Source organism: Brachyhypopomus gauderio, chromosome 15, assembly GCF_052324685.1.
Source record: "Brachyhypopomus gauderio isolate BG-103 chromosome 15, BGAUD_0.2, whole genome shotgun sequence".
In the NCBI taxonomy this organism is placed as follows: domain Eukaryota; kingdom Metazoa; phylum Chordata; class Actinopteri; order Gymnotiformes; family Hypopomidae; genus Brachyhypopomus; species Brachyhypopomus gauderio.
The window spans coordinates 9,042,423-9,056,414 of record NC_135225.1 but is presented as its reverse complement, the minus strand read 5'-3'; the positions used below and the strand labels follow the sequence as shown (position 1 = coordinate 9,056,414).

At 49.2% G+C, this 13,992-nt stretch overlaps 1 protein-coding gene across 1 annotated transcript in view; it reads right to left on the bottom strand.

The window, feature by feature from the left end:
• The window catches only part of inpp5a (inositol polyphosphate-5-phosphatase A), a 112,709-nt gene that overhangs the window by 46,822 nt on the left and 51,895 nt on the right, over nt 1-13,992 (bottom strand). Inside the window, 3 exon segments of the mRNA XM_076974252.1 lie at nt 3,557-3,660; nt 4,551-4,578; nt 4,580-4,615. Of these exon segments, the coding sequence (XP_076830367.1) occupies nt 3,557-3,660; nt 4,551-4,578; nt 4,580-4,615 (168 nt within the window).

Below are 13,992 nucleotides of genomic sequence, written 5' to 3'. Positions count from 1 at the left end.
CAAATCTTATCCTGTCACATAAAATGACCTTATAGAGAAACAGTCGTCCTGCTCTCACCATTCCCTCTCTCCCTCCCTCCGCTCATCTCTCTCAGACCAGTGTAAGGACCACAGGGTCAAGGAGCAGCTGTCCGTTAGAAAGGTCAGTGGGCTGGGGGTGAAATAGGCTGCTCCGAACGCTCCCAGCCAATGACAATGACGAACGGGCCGTCCGTAGCAGGTCGTCGTGACTACCGACTAGCGCGGGTGCGCCCCGAGCCGGAGCGCAGCGGGGAAAGCGGTGGTGTGGAGGGAGGGGGGCCGCCCGGCGGGCGCGGCTTATAATCTCACACCGCGTCCCCCCACACGGATGACTCAATCTCAATCTAAAGCCGGTCATGTCACAAGTCCCCAAGAAGTGGTTTGGGGGGGTACGAAGCCAGAAGACTTCTAGCCACTGACCTTTGTGATGTCATGGCTGAGAGCTCCCTGCCGCCCGATAAATAAGCGCCCAGCTGGGCTCTCCACGGCCAGAGCTGCTGCGTTAGAAATGCAGCGTGAGCAATAACTGATAGTCACCAGCGGTGAGTGATGAAGCAGTGCTCCCCGCTGCCCTCTTTCCTTCTCAATCCACCATTCCTCTCCCACAGGAAATGACCCTCGCAGTGGAGGAGGCTTGTGGGAGCGGGGGGGGGGGGGGGGGGGGGGTACCAGGCCCAGAGGAGCGGAGCTCAGAGCGGGCTGGACTGTGAAGAGAAGCTCTGCAGGAGAGACACGAGAGGGCCCTGCTCTGAGCTCACTAGACTGATGCAGGACTCGCCTCTTTGGAGTTTACTACAACCTTCAGGAAAGTTGCAAGTGCCAGAAGTGAAGAGAACAAATACAGATGTGTTGTTAATTGTTCCAGCTAGAACGTAAAGCTTCTTGCATCTGCATTTTGGGGGGGGGGGGGGGGGGGGGGGGGGGCATGAGCGTCTGCGTCATTCCTTCCCATAAATAAATCAAACAAACCTAACAAATGACCGCATGGCGGCACGGCTTAAAAGGATGGAGGAGAGGCGCAGAAATGACAGAATCCATCAGCTCGACCTTTCACAAACAATGTGCCCGCCATTTTGTCCACTTCCTTCTGACTCGGCTTTTCAATTAATATTGTCCCCCTCGCTCGCCCACCATTTAGAGCCATAACTCACGACTCGGCGCTCTGCATACAGGGAGGGCAGACGCGTCTGTGGTGGGCTCCTGCAGGAACAGGGGATCCACAGGGTGTAGGCACAGCGCAGACACACACACACACACACACACAGTCATGCACGTACGCATCAAATCTGACTGCCCAATGCACTCATATTAGCGAATATATTAAAAAATATGTAAGGAACAGGATCTTAGGTGCACTTGTGTACACACACACACACACACACACACACACACACACACACTCAGTGGTATAATGACAAGAGGCATTTTCCCCTCGATGCGCTGCCAGTAAAACCCACATGGCCCGTCGATCAAATGGGAGAATGAAAGTCCTTCCCCTTCAATGATGTCATCACTACATGAAGAGTGACAGGTTACAGATGACGGTGAGGCGAACGTGACTGAGTTCTTACCGGGGAAACCAGGCTTTCATCATGCCCTCCACACTAAACCCCCCTCTACCCACCGCACTCCGCACCAGGGTGCCACCCACCCCCGTCCTAACGCGTCCGGACCGGACCGCCTCGCCCCGATCCCTCCACCGGCACCACCCTGGAGGTAGCACTGCCTCCAGCGCCGGCCCGCGCAAGACTTCACCCGTGCCACGACCCCGCGGGATCGCTGCTGCCACGGTCCGGAACCGCCGCGGCCTCGGCGAGATCCGCCCTCGGTGGGCCGGCACTACGTCTCGGCCCGGATTCGCCGTTAATGGGATTCTTTAACGCAGCAGATGGATGGGGAATCCGAGCGGTTTCATCTACTAAAAGAGGGCATAAATCACAGGGTGTGGAAGGGCAGGCGAAGCCGGGGTTATCACCAGCCCAGACACCCAGCACGGCCCTGCATTAGAGCATTAGTGAAATTAATTCATCTTTCATAAGAGGTCTGAGCTGTATCGGTGATCTATGATAACAACCAATCTCTCACTACGAAGAAGACTGCTGGTGTGTATATGTATGTGTCCGTGCACGCACACGTGTGTGTGTGTGTGTGTGTGTGTGTGTCTGTGTGTTTGTGCGAGTGTGAGCAACAGTCCCTGTCCCAGCTTGACTACACAAATCTACTGGTTTTAAATGGGATAACATTATCTGGAGTGCCGCGCTCAAGAGCATCATCTGAGATTCATAACCCAGCTGGGGAACACACATAAATCAATGTGCAAACTTTCTGTTTCCTGTCTGGCTGAGGTGGCCAGCCTGCTGCTCTGGTGCACGCAGCTCGCTGGGCGCGTCTCCGCTGTGTTTGCTTATGTCCTCGTAATTACTGCAAACAGCGGCTGAATCACTGTAATTGGTTTTAGATTGTGTGGAAATGTCACATTTGGAGGTGGGGGGAACTGGAGAGGGAAGGTGTGTGCGTGAGCGTGTGTGTGTGTGTGTGTGAGCGTGTGTGTGTGTGTGTGCGTGCGTGTGTGAAGGATGAGGAAATTGGGAGAGGCGCGTGAAAGGCCACCTCTGTCTGCTTTTGCATATATTTGCGGGGCTGGGCTGCTGGAGCGTGGGTAACTGATGGGCTCCGAGCGGCCGTCTGACACACGAGCACCTACGCTCTTTATTACTGTATCAGCCTCACACATAGCAAAGCCACTGCACACGCCAACGCCCGCCCACACGGAACCGCACGTGCGCCCGGCCGGCAACACGCACACACGCTCACGTATGTGTGTACGAGCATACGAGCGCGCACACACATGTAGTAAACAGGAAACGGAAGTGGAGGAAACTGCAGGTGAGCGTCTGTCTCCCTCCTCAGACACCACGTCTGAGCCGGAGAAAAATGACGTCTTACTTCTAAAACAAAACCCTGCTTAATTAAGCTCAGTGTAAAAAAAAAATCTCTGTGCAAAATAAAACATGCTGAAGTTCTCTTGTAGATATTTCAGATAAATTGTGCTAATGTTGTTCTACTGTGTTCAGAGACTCGCTGCATCAGCAGAGCTTCGGCTAATCTGGGTTCATGTTTAGATGGACATGGTTTAACTAGGACCCCCGTAACGCCCACTGAGCCATGCGGAGATGACCAAACACACTGCTCACGTGGCTGCCGTCCTCATTAGGGGACATGTTGAGCAATTCACGCATCTGTTTCTAATAAAATATTACTAGTAAAATATAATAAATTATAATAATATTCTGTAATAATATTATCTACTATAAATTTAACTTTATAGACAGCATATGCTGAAACAAGCACCAAATTTGTCTAACACAATTTAACAAATTTCAAAATGAGTGACTTCTACTCTAATGTGATTTCTGATGTCACCCTGAACTTCGTCTGCTTTACAACATAACAGTAACCCAGATGACAGGACACAGGTGTGTAGTGAAAGCTCGTTTAGAGACCTCGTAATTGACGAGAGGAGCAGTCAACACACCTCAGGAAAGTAGTCCTGAGGGAACTTCTCCTTCTCCACCATGGGCGTGCTCTCTAAAGTGTCTGAGTAGATCTCCTTGCCCACCACCTTCTTGAACTTCTTGGCTGGACAAAGCAAACACAGGAGCGGATGGTCACAGGACATTCATTACTGAGGAATTATCTAGGAGATGTGAATCATGCTGAAACCCTTATGTTTTCTTTGAACCTCATTCCAGAGATGTTCCTTTAGCCTTTTTCAGGCAACTGCTCCACCTGCTGGTTAAACAAAAAAGAGCAGGACTTCTGATGCCTGGAGACACGCTCGTGTCCGAAGGGCTTACAGCAGGAAGTGCTCCACAGACATCTGAAATATGAATGTTACTAAACATCTGCTGAAATTTAAAAGCATAACCCAACCGAAAATTATTCAAACATACGTGGACCTACAGTGCTGTCTATCTGAATACCTGCCCATGTGTGTGTATGCCAGTTGTGGTTTACATTAGGTTCACACCCAACGCTGAAAGAGCCTCACAAAGAAGGTGACTGAGGCCATTATGCTGCAGACAGGAGGGAGTGGACAGAGACAGACTTTAATCTGGGGACGGCCAGAGACGGGTGGGGGTCCTGCTGCCTCTCAGGCTGCCTCGCCCCACCTCTCCCCTGTCCTTCACGCCCGTGACAGCGGCTAATGCCAACACTCGTGTAATAGCGGCAGCTTTAATTAGTGTGACCATAGGGACCCGTGACCTCTGACCCCTGCAGCTGATGAGGTCAACGCTAACTGTCCAATAACTTGAGAACACTATTACCACAGCATGAAATCTCATGAATTAAATTCTAATATTAACAAGCGTGGCTATTCCTCATTACTAGCTCCATTTCTCTGGGTTACTTTTTCCCCCAGACCTAGTGTCCAGTTTGATCACACTGATCTAATGAAACCGGCGAATGTGATTGAGATGCCTTATTAACTGGAACCTTGGCTTAGTAGGCGAAATAATGGAACTTACCTTTGAAATCAAACTGGTGGATGTTTTTTCAAGGATTCGTGTATAAAGTAGCAACATCCTAGTGCCTGCACACAGGAAAACAAGAGAGGGACAAGAAATTAGAGCCAAATCTAATTTACAGGAACATCAGCACCTCTGCAGCTCCCAGTAACAACACACAAGTTCTGGGACACATGAGCGAAGGAAGTGACATAGACGCCATGTACCTTCTCAAAACACTTCCTCCACACGCAGGTCCACTAAAGCCACCGAGGCAACATGAATGGGGAGGCAAGCTCAGCTCAAATCTCCCAGCAGCCCCCACTCCGCACGGAGGCCCTGTGCTTCTTTTCTCTTTGTAACGAGTTCACTGCACCCAAATATGACATGTAAATTATAGATGGGACCCAATTCTGTCAAAGCAGTCTGAGCCTTTCACGCCGTCCGGCAGAGTTTAGCATGACCAAAGATTTACTTCAATGGGATTATATTCTTAATTTTACCGAACAATCAGACAGTTACCCCAGTCTGGGGACAGCCCAAACAAACTCAGTGAGAAAGAGTAGGTGGAGAGAACCCCCCCACAGCTACCCACCCCTTAGGCTGAGGGATTTGATCCGGTTCACAGTTCACTAGCTGCGTTTGGAGGAGCTTTCTCCCCTCACACTCTGCAGGCGGGCACAGATAAAGCCGCTGGGCTGATCTCAGCCTTCCGAGGCTTCAATGCAAAGGCCCCAGTCCCGCAATTGTCCTGTAAACCTCCCGACACCTCCAGAACTCCGTGGTGGGGGTCGGTGGGGGGAGCAGGAGGGCGAGAGCATGAAGGCCCTTAAGAGAGTGATGGAGGGATAGAGCCGGCAGGAGGAAGAGAGATAGATGAGGGACAGAGGGAAGGGTGCTCGTTAGGCGCGGAGCTGGAGCAGAGGCCCAACTGCTGAGTTGGGCTCAGAACAAGAGCGGCGGATATGAGCGGCACCGATGGAGATCGGCCCCGGTCGTCCCGGCATCACGAGTGTGGGACATCCAGATGTGAAACATTTGTTGTTGTGCTGATAGCCTGGATGTTAGATCTTCTCCCTCACGCACCTGCTTACACAACACATTTCACGTGCCACGCAAATCACGCATGGAACGCAAGGCACACTCTCTGTTTGGCTTGTCTTCAGAAGAAAAGGAGATCAAAGGCAGAGAGAGGGAGAGAGAGAGAGATGAGAAAGACAGGAGAGAGACAGCCAAAGTGAACACTCAGAGGGAAGAGTTTACACATGAGTTCTGTTTACACGTGAGTTCTGTGTCGACGCATGCCCTACTTTACAATAACTATGGTCGTAAGGGGAGACAGAGCTCTGGGGTCTGGGGTTCTGTTTATTTATAAGTGTTAACCAGTGTGTCGTTGAGGCCCTGGAGCAGTTAGACCAGTGACAGCGTCCGTCTCTAAGGGAAGAGCAGCGCTTGCCAACATGCCTTGCCCCTCTCTGTTCTACTGTCACAGAAAGCTATAACCAAATAACCTCGCCGAGGCCAATCGCCGCTAATGGCATTGTCATGATTACTCCCAGAGAAGTCCAATTAATCACCCCTCAAATAACGGGCAAACAACTGCACTTAAGCAGCCATTGCAAAAAAAAAAAAAAAAAAGGAAAAATCAAATATAGGAGCTGTAATAAATATTTAACGTCGCAGCTCAAACGGACGGTCTGGTTCTGCTGCCCTCGGTCCGTCGCTCCTCCCGAGCTAGGGCCACTCTTCATGAAGAACCGATTATATTAGCGGCCTGCAATTAATCCATTTGTCTGGGGGCATGACAGCCTCAAAATATTAATTGGAGCCAGAGCGCGCTGACAGGAAGTGCTTATCTTTTACCCGCTGCCTCACAATGGCCCACGTCAAGCGTATGTTTGTCACGTCCCGTGTTATTGATTAGCTGCCAGATTCACTTGAAATAATTAAAAGTATATTTTACATATTTATAAACCGGACTGTCATGGGCGCTACTTAATTCTCCATTAGTAGGAATGCACTCTATTAAGTGCACCGGGCGGCCCAGGCAAAGGAAGGGAAGTGAGTAATCGCAGTAATTGTAGACAGAAAGACAATAACTGGACCATAAAAGGCAGGTTTTACAGCCGGCCCTGGGACGTCTCTCTCTCTCTCTCTCTCTCTCTCTCTCTCTCTCTCTCTCTCTCTCTCTCTCTCTCTGTCTCTCTCTCTCTCTCTCCCTCTCTCTCTCTCTCTCTCTCTCTCTCTCTCTCTCTCTCTCTCTCATACACATTCTCTCTCTCCCCCTCTCTCATATGTGGACATAGGTGGAAGACACAAGCAGTTCGTAAAGTACGGCAACTGCATCAGTTTCGGCCAAACGCAGTTTTCCTGCACGACCCACAGGAAGGCCAGACGAGTGCTGGAATCTTCCCGAGGTCCTCGCTGTGCGCAGCAGCTCCGGACGCCCCGTCTGGCCGCCCCGTGTCCTGCTGCGCGCGGGACACACTAGGCTACGCGCAGCCGAGCACTTAGCGAGCAGAAAGAGGCTCAAATCCCATGACCTTTAATAGATTTTCTGCATTCAATTTGAAAAATGAGCCATAAAGCAAACATAAAAGTAGTCATTTTTCCCCAGTGGTCAGAGTGCTGGTTTCTGCCGAGAGCAGTGGTCAGTGCCCTGAATGTAGACACGCACTCTGTTGTGACACCAGCGGGTGAGGAGGTGGAGGTGAGGGCAGGTTGTTAGCCAGGCAGGATGGAGGCCTACACCAGCACAGCAGCTGAGTGCAATATAAAGCTTGTAAATGGAAGCATTGAATGAGACATTTACACAGGACACAGATAACGGCCTCTGCTTTGCCCAAGCCATGCGTTAGCAGCTAATTCCAGTTAAAAGGTAGTAAAAGGCTACTGTCTCTCACCCCCCAACCCCCACTCGCACGAATGGACCTGTAAAAGGGAGAACCGTCATAAACTGCTTACATGCAGATAACATGGTCTAAATGGAAGAGCGGGAGAGCAGCTATAGAGACAGACAAAACTTTATGGATCTCAGGGGGAAAGGGCAGTTTTCACTTTGCTTAGGTAGATACATTACATCAGAGCGTTAATTCTATGAGCAGCTATCTGCCTGTGAAATTCCTCAAGGGCCCTCATTGGTCACGCAACACTCTGAATGTCACTACAAGCATGTGAGCGCGAACATGCACACAAGCATACACACACACACACACACACACACACACACACACACACACACACACACACACACACACACCTCCCCCAACTTCGATTTTAAAGGTCAGTTCTACATGTTTCTAGAACTCATTTCAAAGCAAAAACATGAAGCTAAGCTTAAGAGCTATTAAAAACAGAAACACGATATACAACTGGCTCGGACAGTTGGAGAAATGCAGTAATTGCATCAGCTGAGTGAATGTGCACACACACACACACTTGCACGCGCACGCACTCACACTCACACACACACACACGCACACACACACGCATGCACCCGCACAAACCGACACGCACAGACACACCACAGGGCGAGCGGTGAGCACAGCTGTAACGTGACATGTTTGCGCTGCGTGGTCATCGAGGGAAACACTCCCGTGAGGACGAGAGGCCCTTCAGGCCGTGATGGATCGGCACCGCATCCGGCCCGCTTGCAAATAAGAGCCAGTGACAGAGGAACTTTAAATGAGAGTTTTGTCTGTGTATCCAGTCAGGCCTTTCTGCAGCAGATGAATAATAGACAGAGAGGCTCAATACTCTGAATACTCAATCAATGAGTGAGGGCTGTTTGGCAAACACATAGGGCTAAAAGGCTGGGGGGGGCAAGGGCATCTCAATCTGTATTTCCCTGCTGAAAAGCCACCCTGTTATTGACGCTTCCTCCCTCTCCTCTCCTTCTCTCTCCATCTCTGTCTCTCCGCCCGTCTGTCTGTCTCTCTGCCGATTCGTCTGTCTCTCCGGCCTGTCTGTCTGTCTGGCTGTCTCTGGCTCTCTCAGGGTGTTGTGTTTGCAGAGGATGACAAACAGCCTATTTACGCAGTAGCGGAGGTTTGTGCAGAGCTGGCCCGGATCTGCAGGCGGTGCCGTGTCCTCCCCAGACACTCCGCCCCGCCCCCCTCCAACAGGCTAGCCCCGCCCCATCCAATGGGCTCACCCGCACCCTTCCAATGGGCTTGCCCCACCCCACTCCACTCCACTCCAACAGGCTCGCACTGCCCCTTTCCAACAGGCTCGCCCTGCCCCCCTCCAACAGGCTTGCCCCGCCCCCTTCCAACAGGCTTGCCCCGCCCCCCTCCAACAGGCTCGCACCGCCCCCCTTCCAACAGGCTTGCCCCGCCCCCTTTCCAACGGGCTCACCCCGCCCCCCCTTCCAACGGGCTCACCCCGCCCCCCTTCCTACGGGCTCGCTCTGCCCCCCTTCCAACGGGCTCGCTCCGCCCCCCCTCTAATAGGCTCACCCCGGCCCCAAGATTCTGGCTATGGCTTTAATGGCAGGGCTCGAGCTCGCTGGGACAGCGAAGACCATTTCATGGTACTGGATGTATACTAGGAGACACCGTGTAGCCCCGCTTTTGGCATGTACTATTACATAGGGTTGTTGTCACTGTGTTCACACTGTGATGTTTTCACCTTCTGTTCCGCTGTATCAATGTTGTAAGACCAAGCCAACCGAACAGGAGAGCTGTCACCTCTACACAGACACGCAGAACTTGATAGTGTCAGTGCAGGACGCTTAGAACCATCTGCTGGGACCATCCATCCCATCTGTGTGCAATGGATTCATTGCAGTGCTTAAACACTCCCTGGTCTTCTGGAGGCGTCAAACAGCTGTTCCTTAGCAGTTCCTCAGAAGGATTTCAGTCAGGAATAGTTCATTGGCTCGGTGCGTGTTAGATGATAACAAGCAAACGTCCAAATAAGGAAAACACCTCAGTAACGAGAAAAGAAACCTTGAGCACAGAGCGGCCTCCACTACAAACCCAGGGTCAGGTTTCAGCTTCGGATCTCACACGTCTGCTTTTTATGCATCAGGTTGTATGATCTGTCCCCTTGGAAAACAGTGGCGTGTCCTGAACGTCATAGTGAATCGACACTATTCCAGAGATTAGAGAGACAACATTTCTCTGAAGGAGAGGCGAGCAAACAGTTCTGTGTCCATACGGAAACAACAAATGTATGTGTGTGTGGTTACCGCTACTGAGGGTTAACTGTTTAAAGCTGTGACTGCTTTGTTTAATCACCTGTGCTCCTCAACAAACAGAGAGAGAGAGAGAGAGAGAGAGAGAAAGAGGAGAAGAGAGAGAGAGAGAGAGAGAGAGAGAGAGAGAGAGAGAGAGAGAGAGAGAGAGAAAATTGGAAAGAGTGTGTTCAGGTGGTCAAAAAGACAGAAAAACACAAATAGAAATTAAGAGAGGGGGGGTCTATACTGCTCTAAAAGAGCCTTTCTCTCATTTTGTTAAAATGCCCCCTAAACCCCAGTAGCAGCTTATATGATTGATTTGTAAACTTCTGATTTTATTTCCCCTTTTTGCAGAAAACGTTATGGATGGGTCTAAACAAGGTGTAATTGGCCAAACCAGGAGCACGTTCTGGACCTGCCAACAATCCAGCCCGCTCCCAAGGTTGGCCGGCCTAGCGGGGAAATATTGTGCATTCATTTCATTTAGTCTCTCCTTCCAACATCCAATGGTAGAAGTTAATTAAATTGCTTGTCCATTGTGTTCATCCACTTACAAAGTTAATGATATTGTGCAGGGGGATTAAAGAGCGTTTTATAAAGCGCAAGGGATGGGAGCTGGCAGCCTCCACATTGCCCGGTTGAACCCTGTCAGTCGGGGAGGCCGGCAGCCCCCGTAATTAGCACTGAAATGGATGCTCCCATCTGCCAATTTCCTGCCATGCTCATCAGTCGTGCTGAAGCCTCTCCAACCTGGCCGCTCACAGGGGTCTAAAGCAATAAAGACATCATGCCAATGACATTCAACCAGAAAGAATTAGAGGGGGGTAAAAAATCATAATGCAACTCTACGTAAAGTGATTCAGAGCTTTAAGGAGATGTTTTAGCATCCCCACCCCCCTTCCCGCATATATATACCCAGATTATATATACACTCAGAATAGTTTAAGTGCTGCCACACAGGCCTGTCATCTTGTTTGAATATATATCAGATGTAGGTTCCTGGCTAGGCCTCTCCATATGATGAAGTTATAAAAGTAATTATGGAATAGAAATTAACATAATTCAGGCGGTAATGTAAGTAATACACAAGCAGCACATACCCTAAATCCCTCTTGCTTATAGGATGTTTTCCAGATATAAGCATTTCTGATTTTTATATGCAGCTTATATTTCTGTAATAAAAAACAACCAAACCGAAGCGATGACAATGTTTGAAGCCAACTAGGTTGATATATTTCAAACGTATTCCCGCCTGCAGCTTCAGCAGGTTTTTATGATGGCATAAAAGCAGCACATCAGGCTAAATGAGATTTCACCTGTAGGGCCCAACACGCTCCCATGTGTCTACTAGCCCCCACACCTTCCTGTGGCCCCGCCAGGCCCCGGGGCCACAGGAACGCCCGGCAAAGAGCTTAAGAGTGCAGCCGCGTCCCTCATGTCAACAGGTGTGTCCACAAATGGCCCTCGGGCTGAGGAATCAGTCAGTCCATCTCAGGTATCAGTCAACAGCTTCTGAAGGGCGTCTAGTGCAGTGAGCTAGAACCCTGCAAGCAGCCTCTGATGCCCCAATCCTCAAATAAACCGGCACTTGAAGCCAACGGCGTGGTGAATAACCACTCTTTCCGAGTACGTATGAGCCACAGAGGCTAATCTCATCATCTCCTGAAGGACCACGTACATGATGAACATTATCCACATTATTAGATTTGCCAAAAAAGAAAAATCAAAGGGCGAACAATTGAGGAATCCATTAGTAATTAAAATGACATTACCCCACTCTCTCTTCGGCCACTTCATGCAGGGCTGCCAAGGCCATCATTTAATTGTTTCAAATGCCGAGGATAAAATGCTTTTAATATACTTAGGCTCATTAATGTAAATCATATTCCACTATGGATGTCCAATAATTAAAAAGAATATTTCAACTTGTGTCATTTATTTTTTTTTTCTAAAGGTATCCTCATTAGACAAGATACTTTTAGAAATGACAGGTCTAAAGGGCCATTGATTTTTCTTTATTTTCTGCTTTTGAAAATATTGTTAATGTTGACATTGAATGCTCATCAATCTAGATTATCATGCTATTTAATATGTGGCCTGCTCCTGCGATCGTCCGTTATGTGTCTGATTGGATTAGGAGTGTATCGGAGGCGGGGTAAGCTTCTGCCTTTACAGAGCAACAGGAGACATGCATAAGACCTGACAGCAAGGAGTCCGAGCCAATTGGAGTCCGAGCCCATTGGAGTCCTAGCCAATCAGAGTCTAGCGCAAACTCCACAAGGACAATCATATTAAGCTGAACTTTCTTGGAGAAGTCGTTACTCTTGCGTGCAATCTCAAAATATGGAAGAGCACTTGATCTCAGAGGTGCTTACGGAGCCACAGTCCTGGACACTTCATGGCAGGTGTGGAACTTGCCACTCTGGGCACTGATCAGCCATCTCTCTAGCAGGACAGCAACAGGCTGTGGACCAGGCCGGCGATTGGTCATGCGGCCACAGCCCAAGCCTTTGATCTGGACCTTATGTCCTCTCCACGGAGCTCTGGTGGCCTTGCTATGACAAACTGCCCCCCCACCAGTTGTCCAATAGGATACAGCTTTATTGCAGTGTCCCACAATAAAATATACTGCTGCGAGACATCTTAGGGCCATTGATCAGTCCGTCCTGGGAGGGATTTATCTGTATGTTCCTCATCCCCTCCCCCCTCAACATCTTTTCCCCTTCTCCTCACCCCTCCATTCACGCAAGTCTCTCCAGAAATGAGACAACATGCCCCCTGGATACTACCATCATCAAACATTATTTTTATATGGCTACATATAGCTATGGTCAATCAAAGTATCAACTGTGGAACCGTTTGGCCAACACATCCAGAAGAGTCTGTCAGTTTCGACCTCGGGCTGAGGCCTATAATATACCCCATTGGGAAAGCCACATTGGATTTGAGAGCCTTAAAATTGAGCCTGGTGAGAGAGAGCGGAGGAAAAAAAAAAAAACGTATCTGTGAGGGAAGCAGGCCTCCTTTCCACAGATACTGTCGGAGGCGTTATCGGGACACAAACAGAGAGCACAGAGCCGTGAAGCTTTAGAGAGAGCCGGGCCAAAGCCCGCGGTGGACTCGCGTCTCCGCTAAGTCCCGCCGCCGGACGCCATTCGCACCGCCTTTGTCTTTATGTAAAAGTGGATGCCTGCCAATGATGTGTTATGTAAAATCGGCCAGGCCTGATTGAAATGAAGGGATATCCTCCATGCTAGCTTAGTTATACTTCAGTGCATCAGCAGAGAGAAAGAGAGCGAGACGGAGTACGAGGAGGCAGCGCCAACAGTCGCTGGAAACGTTTCTCAGATCAAAATTATGTCATGTGGCTGGAGGGAGAGGAGGGGGGTGTAATAATGGCCATAAGTAAAGAATAGAGGAGTTTCTGTACGCAGATGTTCTTTCAGTGTACTGGGAGAATCATAAATCAGAGCCGTTCCCAGCCGTTTGGGGAGGGAACCCATGGACTGGCCACAGGCAGCAGAGAGCAGGCTAGCGGAAAAGTCCAGAAGCTTCTGTTCAGGCCATGAAAGCCAGAGCTTCTCAGGCATCTGATGCCATTGTGACGGGCCCAGCGTCCTGGGTCTCTTTTGGCTCCATTTCTTCAATCAAAACTCCCGATATTCACCAGGCAGAAACTACACACCTTACTACTCTCAATGTTCCTGCTTAAACTGCATCAAATAATATATTAAACCACACAGTGAATAAATAAATAAATAAATAGTGAAAATAAAATGAATTAAAATTATTTAATTTCACATTATAAACAAAAACTATTACATAGCAGCTTGTAGAAACAGGGCCATTTGCTAATAAATAATAAGACATTAAGTTTTAAACCTTCTTTCAAACACATAATTATAATTCCTAACTGTGACGAAGTAATGCCTGCTTACTAGATTACTTTGCCTTGTCGTATACACCATGCACTGTGTATGTATTATGCCGTTATTAACTGACTAGTAATGTGACAACTGAACTTTTAAATGTTAGGTACCATGTGTGAGCTTTGTCGCTTTTGTTGTTATGATGATGATCCATGGACGAGATCCAGAACCCTGTGAACCAGAACCAGAACTCTAACCACACATTCAATCAGTATTTCCTGAGAATGATGAGCAGGCCAGTGCTTGAGCTTCAACTGTTTATATTCATGTCTTGAGAATCTCAAGGTTTTCTGTCAGCGCCAACACACAAATATGTCACAGTGAGGAGATGGAGGGAGGTGCCAACATACAGCCC